The sequence below is a fragment of the Mustela erminea genome, chromosome 6 (assembly GCF_009829155.1).
Source record: "Mustela erminea isolate mMusErm1 chromosome 6, mMusErm1.Pri, whole genome shotgun sequence".
Taxonomy (NCBI): Eukaryota; Metazoa; Chordata; class Mammalia; order Carnivora; family Mustelidae; genus Mustela; species Mustela erminea.
The window spans coordinates 64,117,392-64,135,479 of NC_045619.1; the positions used below are offsets into that span (position 1 = coordinate 64,117,392).

Sequence of the window (18,088 nt, forward strand, 5' to 3'; positions counted from 1 at the left end):
TCTTTTTGATGCAAAATTCTATGATTTCAGCAAGTGCGGATTTAAAACATTTTCCATTTAATTGGCATCATTCTGGTTTGTTCATGTACAAGAAATGGTACCCTTCCCTAACCCCTAACACAGTACACTTCTTCTGATTGAATTTAATGTTTTTCTTCCTCTCAAAATAAAATTTAAAAGAGAGAAAGTATGCACACGTGCATGCTATGGGGGGAGGGGCAGAGGCAGAGAGAGAATCCTAAGCAGGCTCCATGTGCAGCATGGAGCCTTATGTGCGGCTCAATCTCTTGACCCTGAGATCATGACCTGAACTAAAATCAAGAGTCAGACACTTAACCAACTGAGCTACCCAGGTACCTCTCATTTCTTTTTCTGAATATCATGTAAAACTTTTACAGTAATGCTTCTTTAGTAGAAGGGTTTTGTGTTTTTGCTAAGTATAGGCCAACAGTTATGGAATTACTTTTTTCAGAATGTTACAATATTCTCCAAGTCTTTATTTTGTAAATTGTTGGTTTATAACTAATATGGCTTGAGAAAAAATTCTGTAGTACCTTCCCAGATTTTCTTGTTGTATTTCCACTGAAGTGTAGAATGATTAACTAGGAAAGGTGTTTCTTGTTATCTTTGTAATTATACCTTTGTCATATATATATACACACACACACACATACACACGTGTTATATATATATATATATACATATATATATATATATATGATCAAAAATGTATGTATATGTGATCAAAACCAGGGTTTCCTGTCTTACCCCAAAACTACTTCACAGTTTAATTCAGTGTGGTATGTTTTATAGAACTATTTTTGGAATAGTGTCTAGTTTGGGTTTATTCTAGGTTTTTCCCTCTTAGTAAATGCAGAACAAAATCAACCTATCTTTTGGTTACAGTACTGGGCTAACTGCTTAAAACAGATTGGCATTGAAAATAAAGCAGAATCCATGATGATACACAATTCAGATTTCAACTTTTCAATCTACATGTAGCTAATTTTTCTCTGTTTCTATAGTTTTCTGTTTCTATTAGCAGAAACAATCTCATTTGAGTACTTCTAAGCAGTTCATAATCAACTTAGGTAACTGTTGAGAGACCAGATTCTCAATGGGAGGTCATTGTTATTTAAAACACGTAACATATGCACTGACTGTACAATTGTCTTTTTTTGGGACAAAAAAATTTGGGACTCTGATTAATAGCATTTTTGTAGTAAAGAGTATGAGGCAGCCCTAGCAAAACAGTTGTAATGTCCAGAAGACTTTAGATTTAGGGACACTTGTTTTTAGGAAGGAGGATTACAGTAAAGATTTATTTTTAGAATTTCATATATAAATAGGTGGTAGTTTTTCCATATCCAGAATGTTTTGTCCTTTTGTGTTTTCATTTCTTCAATAATTAATGGATTCACAGAGGAGATTTCAAGTGATGAAGAGGAGACCAACGAAACTGCTCAAGCAATGCAATCAAATAATGGAAGAGGTGAAGAAGAGGAGGAGGAGGATGATGACTGGGATGAAGAGGTATTGGAAGAAACTGCCCTTGAAGGATTCAGCACTCCACTTGACCTTGACAACAGTGTGGATGAATATCAATTTTTTACACAAGCTCTGCTAAGTAGGTCTTTACTTGCTAAATCTTCAGATATTTTCTCTGAAGTCGATCTTTATTTCCTTCGGTTAGAAGTTGTTTTGGGATCTGCCCCAAATTGGTTTAGATGTTAAATTTGGATTCAGTTGTGTTGAGTTTGTGGTGTGTTGTCCACATGGAAAAACCTGGGAGACTCAGGGGATGGTTTTGCCTAAAGCACCAATTCGAGTTCTTGGTGTGGGATGGACGTTGAAGCTGCAGGTACTGTGAGAATCTGGAGGAAAATGACAGCACCTGAGTAGAGGTGTATGTCAAGATCGAATTCAGGGATCATAGTTAGTAAAACCTCAGAGGGCGAAGGCAGGAGAGAACTGGGCAAAGTAGAGATTGGCAAGTCTTAACCATCCTCTGATAGTCCCACATGGTTGGATACAGAGTGCGTACTCAGGAATAATCCTTTGGTGGAATAAGTTTTACCACCTTGGGTTTGTTATGGTGTTGAACTCTTTCTCTTACTATCTGTAGTCATCTCATCGTACTTTTATTATCATGTCACTTTTCTCTGAAATGATCATTGTCACTAGACTCTTATCTTTTTCTTCTACAATGCAATAGCTGTGCAGAATCGGGATGCTGCCTGGTACCAGCTGCTCATGGCACCACTCAGTGAGGACCAGAGGAGGGCGCTGCAGGAGGTGTACACCCTGGCAGAGCACAGGAAGACAGTAGCAGGTCAGCTCTCCAGATTTCCAGATTGGAGTGCATGTGTGAGCGTGCATGTGTGAGGCACTGAGTCAGCCTTATTAATGAATCTTGTGGCACCTGAAGACTGTTTTAAAAATTGTTAGAGGCCAACCTTTAGGGATAATAATGAATTATTATTGTATGATTTAAAAAAAAATTTTGCTTTTTAATCACTTGTGGTATCTTAGATCTGCAAAATCCTGTGCATTAATACGCGTCTTTCAGTGGTGGTTATTCAGGAGTACTTATGCTGTATTGTAGAGCCCAAGATGTAAAAAGGTGGGGATGAGTCTTGCCGAGGGAGAGTTAATCAGTTGGATGACCCATCTAAACATCTTACCCCCAAATAGACCGAAGGTACTTCAGGAGTTCTTGCAAAGGGCTTGTCTTCCTGGAAATGAAACACTCTTCATTTCTTTTTGCTGGGCTTTATGTGATTCTTGTTGATTTTCAGTTTTTTGACCTGGAGAAATTATTTTATGCAGACATTATTATGGTTACTCCTAGAAAACCAATGGAAAAGATTTTGTAATTACAAAAATATTTTAGTGGAAAATTTCATGGAACAGGTACCTGAGATTTAGGGCCTAAGTTCTTCGGCATGGATTTGAATTTTCAGCCCTGCATAGTCTATGTCAGTCCCCCTAATAGGAGAATTCTGGGCACACTTCTAGCAGTAGACTATGGAACTGTTAAGACATAGCTCTGAGACTTGTTTTCATTTTGCCTGTTTTTACTAGAAGTTGAGATAGGGGAGGTAAAGCATTTTTTAGCAGTTTTTCTGTGATAGTAAACATAACTGCTTACTCACATAGCCCTGTTAAAGGTTAATGCTCAGGGATGTCAGGGGAAGATGGCAGAGTAGGAGGACCGTAAGCTCACCTCATCTCACAGATACCACTAGGTAACACTCACATTAGGGTATAAAACCCAGAGATGACTCAAAGACTGGCGGAACAAACTTCACAACAAAAGGTAGAGAAGAGTCCACATCAAAGAGGATAGGAAGGATGGAGATGTAGTGGGGAACCAAATGGATGGGTCTGTCCGCTGGTGGAAGGGACCCGCGGGCATGGAGAGAGGAGAAAAACAGATGATCATACTGTAAGCCTGCATGGAAAGATGACTCCCCATACGTCTGGCTGATGAAAACCAGAGGGGCTGAATTTCGTTAGTACTTACAACCAGGGTGATTTATAGCCTGGAACTTTAAAAGGCAAGTTCAGTTCCAAGAGAGCCTTGAGGGCTATAGAAAACTAGGTGCCCACCCCCTATAGCACAACAAACAACCTACAGAGATACAACATAGAGGCAGTACCTTGAAAAATGCCTGGGGCATACAGAAGGGAGAATTATTACTAATCTCAGAGTATGTCCCTGAGGGACAGAGAGTACTGAAAGACTCCACCAGGAACAAAGTTGCTGGTAGGTGCCATTTCCCTTCCTCACTCTCCCGACCCCCTGCCCCAGCATAAACACTAAGATACCTGCTGGAGCCAGCCTGGAACTTGCCTTCACTACCTAGCTTGCTTACACCATGCACCAGCCTTTTCAGCTGGGCCTGCCTCAGTCCTGGTGCTGTCTTTAGTCCTCCAAAGACTAACGCAAACCTTGCCACCGTTTCCACTGTGCACATTGTGGGGGTCTCAGTCCCAGCAGCGGTGGCCAGTCTTGTTAAAACTGTGCACCCTGCCTATGCATGCCTTGTGGATTGGCACGGTCTCAGAGACGGAGATACATCTCCTGTGGCAGAGGGCCAGCACCACCTTGTTAAAACTACTTGCTCCACCCATTACTTTCAAGACAAGATATGTAGCTGAATTTCATAACAGAAATAAACACAGAAAGTCAGACAAAATGAGGAGAAAAAATGTCCCAAATAAAAGAACAGGACAAAACAATAGCAAGACACCTAAGCAAAACAGAGATATGCCTGATAGAGAATTTAAAATAATTGTCATAAAGATACTTACTGGACTTGAGAAAACAATGGAGGATTTCAGTGAGCTCTTTACCAAAGAGAAAACATTGGAAAAGAACCAATCAGAGAAAAGAACAATAATTGAAATTAAAAATACACTAAATGGAATAAATAGCAGACTAGGGGAAGCAAAATGGATTAGCAACGTGGAGGACAGAGTAATGGAAAGTAATCAAGCTGAGCAGGTGAGGGGAAAATAAATTATGCAGAATGAAAGTAGACTTAGGGAACTCAGTGTCCCCATTAGGCATTACAACATTTGCTTACAGGGATCCTGGGAAAAGGAGAGAAAGAGGGCAGAAGATTTATTTGAAGAAATAATAGCTGAGAAGTACCTTAATCTGGAGAAGGAAACAGAAATCCAGATTCAGGACGTATAGACATTCCCCCCGACCAAAAAATCAACCAAAGAAGGTCCCTTCCAAGACAGTAATTTAAATGACACAAAGTGGTGATAAAGAATTTTAAAAGCAGAAAGAGAAAAGAAAGTTATGTGCAAGGCTGTCAGTGGATTTTTCAGCAGAAACTTTGCAGGCCAGATGAGAGTGGTAAGATATATTCAAAATGCCTGAAGGAAAGTATCTGCAACCAAAAATATTCTATCTGGTAAGGCTATTATTCTGAATAGAAGGAGAGATACAGTGTTTTCCAGACAAACAGAAGTTAAAAGAATTCATGACCACTAAACCAGCACTATAAGAAATGTTAGTGGAAAACAAAAACTATGAATAAGAAAAGTAGGAAGCACAAAGGAATTGAAAATAAGTATATCTGTAAAAACCAGTCAAGGGATTCACAAAGTAAAAAGAAATGAACTATGACACCATATACCTAAAATATGGGAGTGGGGGGAGTGACAGGTGTAAAGAAAGTTCAAACTTAGGTGACCATCAACGTAATAAAGACTACTATACACAGAAGATGTGGTATACAAACCTAATGATAACCACAAATCAAAAACCAGTAACAGATACACAAAAAGTAACAGATACACAAAAAATAAAGACAAAGGAATCTAAGTATATTACTAAAGACAGCAAACTTATGGGGGCAGGAGAGCAAGGGAAGAAAGGAATAGAGAAGAACTTCAGAAACAACCAAAACCAAGTAACAAAATGGTAGTAAATACATACCCATAAGTAAGTGTTATGAATGCACACAGACCAAATTCTCTAATCAAAAAACAGAGGGTGATGGAATGGATTAAAAAAAAAAAAAACAACAAGACCCATATATATGCAGTGTTTCACAACATATGGAGACTGAAAGTAAAGGAATGGAAAAACAGTGATCATGAAAATGGAAGTGAAAAGAAAGCCAGGGTAGCAATACTTAGACCTTAAACACTGTTAAAATAGACAAAGAAGGATACTACATAATCATAAAGAGAACAATCCAACCAGATGATATAACAATTTTAAATATTTATGTACCCACCATGGGAGCTCCTAAATATATAAAGCAGCTGTTAACAAATAAAGTAATAGATAGGAATACTAGAATAGGGGACTTTAACACTCCACTTACATCAATGGATAGATCAAAAGAAAATCAAGAAGAAACAGTGGCTAATTTAAAGGACACATTGGGTCAGATGGCTCTAACAGATATATTCAGAACATTCCATCCTAAAATAGCAGTGTGCACATGGAACATTCTTCATAATACATCCCATGTTAGGTCACAATGCAAGTCTCAACAAATTCAAAAAGAAGTCATACCATGAATCTTTCTGAACACACTATGAAAGTAGAAATCAACCACAAGAAAAAACCTGGAAAGGACACATATACATGGAGATTAAATAACATGCTAGTAAACAATGAATGATTTCTTGGTTGACCCAAAGAAGAAATAAAAAAAGATACATGTAAACAAATGAAAATGGAAACACAATGGTCCAAGATTGTTGGGAGCAATAAAAGCCATTCTACAAAGGAAGTTCATAGAGGCCTACCTCAAGAATCAAGAAGAATCTTAAAAAACTTAACGTATACCTGAGGGAGCAAGAAAAAGAAGAACAAACAAATCCCCACACCAGCAGAATGAAGGAAATAATAATTAGAGCAGAAATGAATGATACAGAAACTAAAATTTAGAACAGATCAATGAGGTCAGGAGCTGGTTTTGTGAAAAGATCAACAAAATTGATAAACCCTTAGCCAGATTCAGAGTAAGAGAGAGAGTGGACTCAAACAAAATCATAAATGGAGGAGGAGAAATAACAACCTAAACCACAGAAACACAAAGGATTGTAAGAGAATGGTGCAAAAAATTACATGCCAACAAATTGGATAACCTAGAAGAAATGGATAAATTTCTAGAAACATATAATCTCCCAAAACTGAACCAGCAAGAAATAGAATGTTTGAACAAACTAATTATCAACAATGAAATTGAATCAGTAATCAAGACTCCCCAACAAACAACAGTTCAGGACCAGATGGCTTTACAGGTGAATTTTAACCAAACATTTAAAGACTTAGTATCTGTTCTTAAACTTTTCCAAAAAATTGAAGAGGAAAGAAAACTTCCAATTTATTGTGTGAGGCCAACATTACTCTGATATCAAAATGAAATAAAGACACCACCAAAAAGAACTTTAAGGCCAATATCTGTGATGAACATAGATGCAGAAATCATCAACAAAGTATTAGCACAATAAATCCAACAATACGTTAAAAAAAACCATTTACCACAATCAAGTGGGATTTATTCCCAGGATGCAAGGGTGGTTCAGTATTCACAAATCAGTGTCTTACATTACATCAGTAAGAGAAAAGATAAAAACCATCTGATCTTTTTAATAGATGCAGAAAAAGCATTTGACAAAGTACAATATCCATTCATGATAATAACCAACAACAAAGTTGTTGGAGATGGAACAGAGCTCAACATAATAAAGACTATATATGAAAAACCCACAGTTAACATCATACTCAATGATGAAAAACTGGGAGCTTTTCTCATAAGGTCAGGAACAAGACAAGAATGTCCATTTTCACCAGTTATTCAGCATAGTACTGGAAGTCCTAACCACATTAATCATGTAAGAAAAAGGAATAAATGAAAAAGGAATAAAAATTGGTGAGGAGGAAGTAAAACTTTCACTATTTGCAGATGGCATGAGATTGTATATATGGCAAACTCAAGACTCCATCAAAAAGCTACTGGAACTGATAAGTGAATTCAGTAAGGTCACAGAATACAAAAGCAACATAGAGAAAACCGCTGCATTTATACACACTAGTAATGAAGTAGCAGCAAAAGGAATTAAGAAAACAATCCCATTTGCCATTGCACCAAAAAGAATTAAATTCCTAGGAATAAACTTAACCAAGGAGGTAAAAGACCTGTACTTTGAAAAGTATAGAACACTAATGAAAGAAATTGAAGATGACACAACCAAATGGAAAGATACTGCATGCTCACGGGTTGGAAGAATGACTATTGTTAAAATGTCCATACCGCCTAAAGCAAGCTACAGATTTAATGCAATCCCTATGAAAGTACCATCAGCATTTTTCACAGAACTAGGACAAACAATCTTAAGATTTGTATGGAACCACAAAAGCCTCCAAATAGTCAAAGCAGTTTTGAAAAAGAAAAACAAAACTAGAGGTATCACAACCCTAGATTTCAAGATACACTACAGAGCTGTAGTAATGAAAACAGTATGGGTACTGGCACAGAAATAGACACATAGATCACTAGAATAGAATAGAGAGCCCAGAAATAAATCCATGATCATATGGCAATTAATATACGACAAAGGATGCATGACTATGCAATGGAAAAGAGTCTCTTCTGGGAAAACAAGACCACTTTCTTACATTATACACAAAAATAAACTCAAAATGGATTAAGGACATAAATGTGAGATCTGGAACCATAAACTGCTAGAAGAGAGCACAGGCAGTAATTTCTCTGACATTGGCCATAACATCTTCTAGACAGGTCTCCTGAGGTAAGGGAAACAAAACCAAAATAAACTGTTGGGACTACATCGGAGTGAAAAGCTTCTGCACAGTAAAGGAAACAATCATCAAAACTAAAAGACAACCTATGGAATGGGAGAAGAGATTTACAAATGACAGTCCAATAAGGGGTTAGTATCCAAAATATATAAAGAACATACACAACTCAACACCCAATAAACAATCCAATTAATAAATGGGCAGAGAACATGAATAGATATTTGTCCAAAGACATACAGATGGCCAACAGACACGTGAATATATACTCAGCATCATTCATCACCAGAGAAATGCAAATAAAAAACCACAATGAACTATCACCTCACACCTGTCAGACTGGTGAAAACACAAGAAACAAGTGTTGGTGAGGATGTGGAGAAAAAGGAACCCTCGTACACTGCTGATGGAAATGCAGTTTGGTGCGGCCACTGTGTGAAACAGTATGGAGGTTCCTTGAAAAGTCAAAAGTAGAACTACCATGTGATCCAGTAGTGGCACTACTGAGCATTTACCAAAGAATACAAAAACACTAATTTGAAGATATATGTACCCCCATGTTTATTGCGGTATACCAGCCAGGCATCTATCAATAGAGGAATGTATAAAGAAGATGTGTGTGTGTGCGTGTGTGTGCGTGCGTGGACACACACACACACTTGTTCAGCTACTAATAAGAATGAAATCTTGTCATTTACAACAGTATGGGTGGATCTAGGGAGTATAAGGCTAAGCAAAATAACCCAGTCAGATAAGGACAAATATATGATTTCACTCCTGTGTGGAATTTAAAAGGGAAAACAAGAGAGACCAAAAAACTGACTCTTAACTAGAGAGAACAATCAGATGGTTAGTTACTAGAGAGGAGGTGGGAAGGGGCTCAGGGGAAATAGGTGAAAGGGTTTAAGAGTCACTCCTCTTGGTGAGCACAGAGTAATATATGGAAGTGTTGCATCACTATATTGTACATCTGAAATTAACACTGTATGTTGTGAACTACACTAGAATGAAAACAAAAAAAGGTTGTTGCTCGGTTGGGCGGAACAGCTAATATGAGTCACATTCCTTCACAACGCAAAGTATAAAGAAATCTTGCTCCTTTGAGGTTATTTCCAACTTTGTCACCTTAAATACTCTTGTTCTTTTCCTCCCTCTTTCTCTTGGCAAACACTAGAGGCAAAGAAGAAGATTGAACAACAGGGAGGCTTCACCTTTGAAAACAAAGGAGTCCTCTCGGCATTTAACTTTGGGACTGTGCCCAGCAACAACTGAAAGAAGGAACAGCAGCCTACCAAATGTCATCACTACATTTTACTTCACCGGGGCAATGTGAAGGTCAAGGGGAGGAAAAGAGTGGGCTGCTCTTCAGCACCCTCCTGCTGTGCCAGTTAACTCTGGCATCAGGCTGCGGTTTCATCCTCTCCCTCTTCCCCTTTGACCTTTCTCCCCACCCCGAAATACATATTCTAAGCAGCTACTGTAATGTATGAAATTCAAGGAAAACAAAATCAGTGGACTGAAAAGGACAAAATCATATTCTCCAAAGGATGAACGACCAAGGTGGTTTTAGAGGATTGAATTGAATTGCACGTCTCAGGTTTTTGCCATGCAGAATCAATGGATTTATGCGGATAACAGTGCCTTCTGTTGTACATGAATTATCTGAAAAATTTTTTTGGAGTGCATTGCAATTTTTTTTAAAGCATAAAACATATTTCTAGATATAATGTAAACCTTGGCTCTATGTTGACTTACTCTGCATTTTACTATGTGAATTTACTGTTAGGCAGTTAGCTACAAGTCACTCTGGTTTCAAAAACATCACTGCTCCCCTTGCTCACCCTGCTGCTGGGGGCTCTCTTCAGGGGTTGTAAAATATGCACTGGCTCTGGTTTTTCATCACATGTTTTGTGGCTTTCCTAATAAGTGTCCTATTCCCTCTTCCATCCCATTCTTGAGCCCTGAAAGAGGTGGTATTTCTTTTGGAGTCAGCAAATATGGATATAAATTTCATTTATAACATGGCGAGTTCAGAGCTCAAAAGTTTCTTGGCAGCAAGTGACAGGAACTCTTTAGTCACTGGAATTAACAGTAAGTCCGAGTATATTCTGAATCATGTACTTAATTATGTAATGAATTGATTATTTTACTAAAGCACACTGAACTCTTACAAGAAGGGTGCTACATAAGCACGTGGTCTTTCTGGATGGGGGCTTGCATTTTCAACAACATATCATTCCTGCTATGTTGGACCTGGGTCCAAAACATTTTCCAACAAAATTTTTTATCTGTGATAAAGACCCAAATGATTTTAACTTCTACTTTTCACACGTCTGAATTTTCTCCTACCTTATTCATTCTAGCCTTTATTATAGGTAAGTTCAGCTTGTTATATTTTTCACGGGTTGGGGTGTTGTTCAGCTGCCCTCTTAGATGGTAATGATTGATGCCTATAAGAAATATTGCAGATGGAGGTTCCGGCTGTTTTTCAGAACAAATTCAACACTAAAACATGGATCACAGTGTTTTCATACAGTAAGGTGAAAGTGTATTTCCAAAACCTAATGTATTACCGGATGTGATAACAGTTTTCCATTTTTGTGAAATGTCTGCAGCATATATTTCCCCTCAGTGACTGGAGGAATTTTCCCCAGGTGCTTCCTGTATTACCATCCCTTGTTAATATTAACTCTCTTTAGAAGTTTAGGTTATTTAAGTAGTTTTTACATAAGTAGCCTAAGAAGCCATGAGTTTCAGAGTTCAATATCCCCTGCTTTCCTATTGAATGTGCCAGCTGGCAGAAGAGAAAGGTGGCACTGGGGGACATCTTAGATATCTTAGGCTTTGAAACTCTTCTTATTCTCCCCATGTCCAAAATGATTTATTTTAACATAAATAAAATGCCTTCACACTGGATTGTAAAAGGCATGTGATTTTATTTTTGTGAGGTACTGTCTTCTGCAGTATTAAAGGGAAAGAGATGTTAATGTGTATCATCCTATCTTGTTTTTGAAGCCAGGGTAGTTGTATAATTTTGTTACCAGCAGTGCTAACCTGAATGTGATCTGGGTAACTTGGAAATGCAGGAACTTATATGAATGTACTGTAAAATAAAACACGGACTGATTCCCAGGATTCTGAACCCCTCTGTGTAAAATGTTTTCTGGAGTATGGAGGTACTTTAAGCAGATGATAAAAATCCATCAGTATGTTTTCTTGATTTTGGGAGGAGGCGGAACAAGGTAGCTGTTGGCTTGGGAGGGTAAGAAGGGTTCCTCAGGAGAAGTTAGAGTGGAGAGTGGTTGGAAGCTAAAGCCTATCTCATAAGTCATGGTGTCCCAATGGGAAAGATAGGTGCTCTGAAAAAGCAAAGGTCGTTAAAGCCACATCAGGACCTTGAAGGAAAATTAAAAAGATGCTGGAAATAGAGCCCTTTTCTGATTGCCTTCTCCTAATCTGATGACAGCCTAACTTGAGTGGAATGGGGACTTCCAGGTAGATGGCAGAGTAGAAAGATCCTTAGCTCACCTACACCCCCAGCTACTCCTAGATAAAACCTACATCAGTATGATTAACTAAGAAAACAACTCAAAGACTGGCAGAACAGACTCTCCACTGCTAAATGTGGAGAAGAGGCCACTTCAAAGAGAGTAGAAAGGGCAGGATGCAGTTGGAAACCAAACTGCCCTTCAAAACTGATCATGGGAGGGGCACCTCAAGCATGGATAGAGGAGACTATCAGAGCCCATGCCAGGCACCCCAGGCATGGGGGACCCGCAATAGAAAGACTAATCCCCATAACATTTGCCTTTGAAAATCAGAGGGACTTTGTAAGTTTTTACAGTCAATGGGGCTCAACATTGGGAACTTTAAAAATCAGCAGGCTCTGCATGGAGTGCAGGAGGGCAAGAGGAAACTGAGTCCCCACCATAAAGAGCATAGCAAACAACCCCACTGGGATGTAGCATAGAAGCAGCAGTTTAACAAACACCTAGGGTGTGAAGGAAGATATGTTTACTAATCTTAGGATGTGTGCTGGAAGGGCAGAGTTCCTTAGGAGATTTCTACAAGAACAAAAGAGCTGGCAGGCACCATTTCTCCCCGCCCCCCCCCCCCCCCCGCCCCTAGTCTATGCCTGCAGGAACCAGCACAGCATGAACACTCTCCACCTAGCTTTGCTAACAAGTGCACCCACTCCTCCAATCTACACTCAGAAGTCCATTCCACAGCAGTGCCACAAGCTTGGTGGTATGAAAGTAGCTCCAACAGGGGACAGCATGACCCCAAAACGACACCTCCCCTGAGGGGAGCGGAAGAAGACCACACATACTAGTCTGAATGTGGTGAGAGCAGTGGCTGTGGGCAGACATTCCATCTGATTATAGTCCCTGCCCACCAGGTAACATTTTTCAGGGGACAACAGGGATAGTGCCCTGCAGTAGGTGCTACTACCGCTCTGGCAGATGCCTCGTCTGACCCAACTCAAGCTGAAGGTAGTCCCAGGTTGGCCCATTAACAATACAGGGACCAACCCTCCCACGACAGGCCAAGAGAGCCATTGCTGATGACTGAAAGCAAATGCAGCTCAGCCATAATAACAGGGCATGCAACACACATGAGAGACATCCCTAAAACACCAGGTTCTGGTAAACAGGGGACACTGCATTGCAGGGCACCATAGGACCTTTTCTTCATAAGGACATTACTTTCAAGAGTAGGAGATTTAATTGACCCTACTAACACCCAGAAACAGACCCAGAGTTAGATAAAATGAGGACACAGCAGAATATATACCAAATAAAGAAACGGGACAAAATTATAGCAGAAGAGCTAAGGAGATGGAAATAAATAATATGCCTGATAGAGAATTTAAAGAATGATCATAAAAATACTCATTAAACTTGAGAAAAGAGTGGAGAATCTCAGTGAGACCCTCAACAAAGAGATAGAGAACATAAAAGAGAACCAATCAGAGATGAGGATCTCCATAACTGAAATTAAAAATCCACTAGAGGGAATAAAACCACAGAAAGCAGAGCAAATCAGTGACCTGGAGGACAGAGTAATGGATGGAGGTCAATCATGACAAACAGGACAAAGAAAAAGAAAAATGAGAGTACATAAAGGGAACTAAGTGATACCATCAAACATAATAATATTCACATTTTAGGGAGAGAAAGGGGGGCAGAAAATCATTTGAAGATCTAAGAGCCAAAAACTTCCCTAATCTGGGGAAGGAAACAGTAATTCAGATCCTGGAGGCACAGAGAACTCCTAACAAAATCAACCCAAAGAGGTCCACACCAAGACACACAGTAATTTAAATGGCAAAAAGTATTGATAAAGAGATAATTTGAAAAGCAACAAGAGAAAAGAGTTATGTATAAGGAAACCCCATAAGACTATCAGTTGGTTTTTCAGCTGAAACTTTGCAGGCCAGATGGGAGTGGCCTGATTTATTCAAAGTGCCAAAAGAAAAAATCCTGCAACCAAGAATGCTCTATCCAACATGGCTATCATTCAGAATAGAAGGAGAGATAAAGAGTTTCCTACAATAACACAAGTTAAAGGAATTCATTACTACAAACCAACCTTACAAGATATATTAAAGGGGATTCTTCAGAGAGGAAAGATCATAGGCAGGCATAAGAAAAATGGGAAGCAGAAGAGCAGTAAATCAAGTATATCTATAAAAATCAGTCAAGGGACTCACAAAATAAAAAGATATAAAGTATGACATGATATACCTAAAATGTGGGAGAGAGAAGAGTAAAACTTTAGTGCTCTTAGAATGGGTTCAAACTTAAGTGACCATCAAATTAACATGGATGGCTATATATAAGTTATATATAAACCTAATGGAAGCCACAAATCAAAAACCAGTAATAGATACGCAAAAAATAAAGAGAAAGGAATCTAGGTGTTACACAAAAGAAAGCCAAAGACTGCGGAAGAAAGGAATAGAGAACTTCAAAAGCAACTGTAAAGTAACAAAATGCAATAAGTTCATACTTATCAATAATTACTTTGTAAATGGACTAAATGCTCACATCAAAAGACAGGGTAACTGAATGGATAAAAAAGCAAGACCCATCCATATGCTGTGCATAAGAGACTCCTTTGAGATCTAAAGAAACATGGAGACTGAAAGTGAAGGGATGGAAAAACAATTATGAAAATGGAAGTGAAAAGGAAGGCAGGGCAGCAACACATATATTGGACAGAATAAACCTTAAAACAGACTGTTAAAAGAGGGAAAGAAGGACCCTACATAATCATAAAGGGAACAATCCAACAAGAAGATAGAATGATTATAAATATTTATGCACCCAATATAGGAGCCCCCAAATATAAAAAGCAGCTATTAACAAATCGGTAGGAATACAGTAATAGGGGACTTTAACACCCCACTTACATCAATGGGTAGATCATCCAAACAGAAAATCAAGAAGGAAACATTGGCTTCAAAGGACACATTTGACCAAATAGATGTAACAGATATTCAGGACATTCCATCCTAAAACAGGAGAGTTCACATCCTTTTCAAGTGCACATGGAACATTCTCTATAATACGTCACATGTTAGGTCACAAATCAAGTTTCAACAAATTAAAAAATATAGAAGTCATACCATGTATCTTTTCTGAACACAATGCTATACAGCTAGGAGTTGACCAAAGAAAAATATCTGAAGAAAACACAAATACTTGGAGGTTAAATAACATGCTAGTAAACAATGAATGGGTCAGCCAAGAAATCAAAGAACAAATAAAAAATTATACATGTAAACAAATGAAAATGGAAACACAATGGTCCAAAATCTTTGGGATGCAGCAAAAAGTATTCTAAGAGAGAAGATTATAACAATACCAGTCTACCTCAAGAAACAAGAAAATCTTAAACAACCTAACCCTACACCTGAGGGAGCAAGAAAAAGAAGACAAAGCCCCAAACCAGCAGAAGGAAGGAAATAATAGAGTAGAAATAAATGAAATAGAAATGTCAACAACAAAACAATGAAAAAATGACAAAAGAAAACAACGGAATAGACCAAGGGAAATAGGAACTGGTTCTTTGAAAAGATCAACAGCCAGACTCATCCAACAGAGAGAGAGAGAGAGAGAGAGAACTCAAAATCAGAAATGAAAGAGGAGAAATATCAACCAACACCACAGAAATATAAACAGCTGTAAAAGAATATGAAAAACTGTATTCCAACAAACTGGATAACCTAAAAGAAATGGATAAATTACTAGAAACATATTACCACCCCAAACAGAACTAGCAAGAATATTTGAGCAGACTGATTACCAGCAATGAAATGAAATCCATAATAAAAAAATTCCCAACAAACAACAGTCTAGGACCAGATGGCTTCACAGGTGAATTTTACCAAACATTTAAAGAGTTAATACCTATTCTCCAACTAGTCAAAATACAGAAGAGGAAGGAAAATTTCAAATTCATTCTATGAGGCCAGCTCTACCATGATATCAAAACCATATAGAGAAAAATACTACAAAAAAAGAGAATGGCAGGCCAATATCTCTGACGAATATAGATCTAAAAATCCTCAAATTATTTTAAGCACACTAAATCCAACAATATATTTTAAAAATCATTCACCATGATCAAGTGGGATTTATCCTGGGATGCAAGTGTAATTCAATGTTTGCAGATCTATCAACAGGATACACTACATCAACAACATGTAGGCTAGAAACCATATGATCATTTCATTAGATGCTAAACATGTGCTTGACAAAGTACAACATCCATTCATGATAATTACCCTCAAAGTTGTTGCAGATGGAATAGAACTCAACATAATAAACACTATATATGAAAAACCCACAGTTAACATCATACTCAATGGTGAAAAACTGACAAGACGAGAATGTCCACTCTCATCACTGCTATTCAGCATAGTACTGGAAGTCCTAGCCACAGCAGTCATGCAAGAAAAAGGAATAAAAAACATCTAAATTGGTGAGGAGGAAGTAAAACTTTCACTATTTGCAGATGGCATGAGACTGTATATATGGCAAACTCAAGACTCCATCAAAAACCTACTGGAACTGATAAGCGAATTCAGTAAGGTCACAGAATACAAAAATAACATAGAGAAAACCATTGCATTTATACACACTAGTAATGAAGTAGCAGCAAAAGGAATTAAGAAAACAATCCCATTTGCCATTGCACCAAAAAGAATTAAATTCCTAGGAATAAACTTAACCAAGGAGGTAAAAGACCTGCACTTTGAAAAGTATAGAACACTAATGAAAGAAATCGAAGATGACACAACCAAAAGGAAAGATACTCAGTGCTCACGGGTTGGAAGAAAGACTATTGTTAAAATGTCCATACTGGCTAAAGCAAGCTACAGATTTAATGCAATCCCTATGAAAATACCATCAGCATTTTTCACAGAACTAGGACAAATAATTTTAAGATTTGTATGGAACCACAAAAGCCTCCAAGTAGTCAAAGCAGTCTTGAAAAACAAAACTAGAGGTATCACAACTCTAGATTTCAAGATACACTACAGAGCTGTAGTAATGAAAACAGTATGGGTACTGGCACAAAAGTAGACACACAGATCACTAGAAAAGAATAGAGAGCCCTCCCCTACCAAAAAAAGAATGGAGAGCCCAGAAATAAACCCATGATCATATGGCAATTAATATACTACAAAGGAGGCAAGAGTATGCCATGGGAGAAGGTGTTAGGAAAACTGGACAGCTAAATGCAAAAGAATGAAACAGCCATTTTCTTATACCATACATAAACTCAAAATGGATTGAAAACCTAAACACGAGATGTGAAACCATAAAAATCCTGTAAGAGCACAAGTAGTAATTTCTTGGACATCAGCTATAACATTTTTCTAGATATGTCTCCTGTGGTGGTGGTGGGGGGAATTCCAGGAGTGCCCTGGTTGGCTCAGTCACTTAAGCATCTGCCTTCAGCTCAGGACATGATCTGAGGGTCCTGGGATTGAGCCCCAGGATCGCTGCTCAGTGGAGGGTCTGCTTGCTCTTCTTCCTCTGCCCCTTCCTCCCCCTCTGGCTCCTGTTCTGTTTTTCTCTCAAAAAATAAATAAAATCTTAAAAAAAAATTCCAGATGTGCCTTAAATGGTAATCCTTCCTGATCCTGTTTCATTCTCTCCATTAGGTTCAGTGTACAAGTGCTGCCTCTGGGTGGGTTGGAAGTTTCTCAGGCAGTCTACTAGAGAGTGAGGCCACAAAAATCAATGAACAAAGGGTTGGAAGCAGCCCAGACAGCAGGGCAGCTGTCACCGATCTGAGAGCCAAGAGAGAGGCGTGTGCAACAGAGGGAGTAGCTGGGCAGCGGGAGAGTCTGGGGCAGTCTGGGGCGGGCAGCGGTGATGGTGGAGGGAGAGGAGGGCTGTGTTGAGGAGAGGAAGGAGTGCAAGGCTCTGCCGTGGACGGAGCAGGTGAAAGAGGGCACATGCTCCCTGCAGGTCATGTGAAGAAGCTCATCCTGGACATCACCCAACTTGAAAAAGAGATGTCGCAGGTAGATGTGCCTCTCAAGAGCTAGAAACTGGAGGCTTCTCAAAGGATTTGGAATGTGCAGGAAGAAAAGAACAACTTAGGCAAGAGTGACTTTTTCCCCACAGGACCCCCTTTGGCATGAAGGGATGAACTGGGACAGATGGGAACTAAGCAGCAAGGCTTTATGGGGCCCAGCGTCCGCCACGCAGCTCTCTTGTGTATAGTGACCCCCATTCCAACAACCTACTGAGTGAGGACAGTACCTTC

At 38.8% G+C, this 18,088-nt stretch overlaps 1 protein-coding gene across 5 annotated transcripts in view; it reads left to right on the forward strand.

Moving 5' to 3' along the window:
* The window catches only part of IPO8 (importin 8), an 85,668-nt gene extending 74,227 nt beyond the window's left edge, over positions 1–11,441 (forward strand). For all 5 annotated transcript variants that reach the window (XM_032347539.1, XM_032347541.1, XM_032347543.1 and 2 more), the window contains 3 exons: positions 1,424–1,627; positions 2,216–2,332; positions 9,474–11,441. In XM_032347539.1, the coding sequence (XP_032203430.1) occupies positions 1,424–1,627; positions 2,216–2,332; positions 9,474–9,571 (419 nt within the window). In that variant the 3' untranslated portion in view covers positions 9,572–11,441. The remainder of the gene's footprint in view (positions 1–1,423; positions 1,628–2,215; positions 2,333–9,473) is intronic.
* The last annotated feature ends 6,647 nt before the right edge of the window (positions 11,442–18,088 follow it).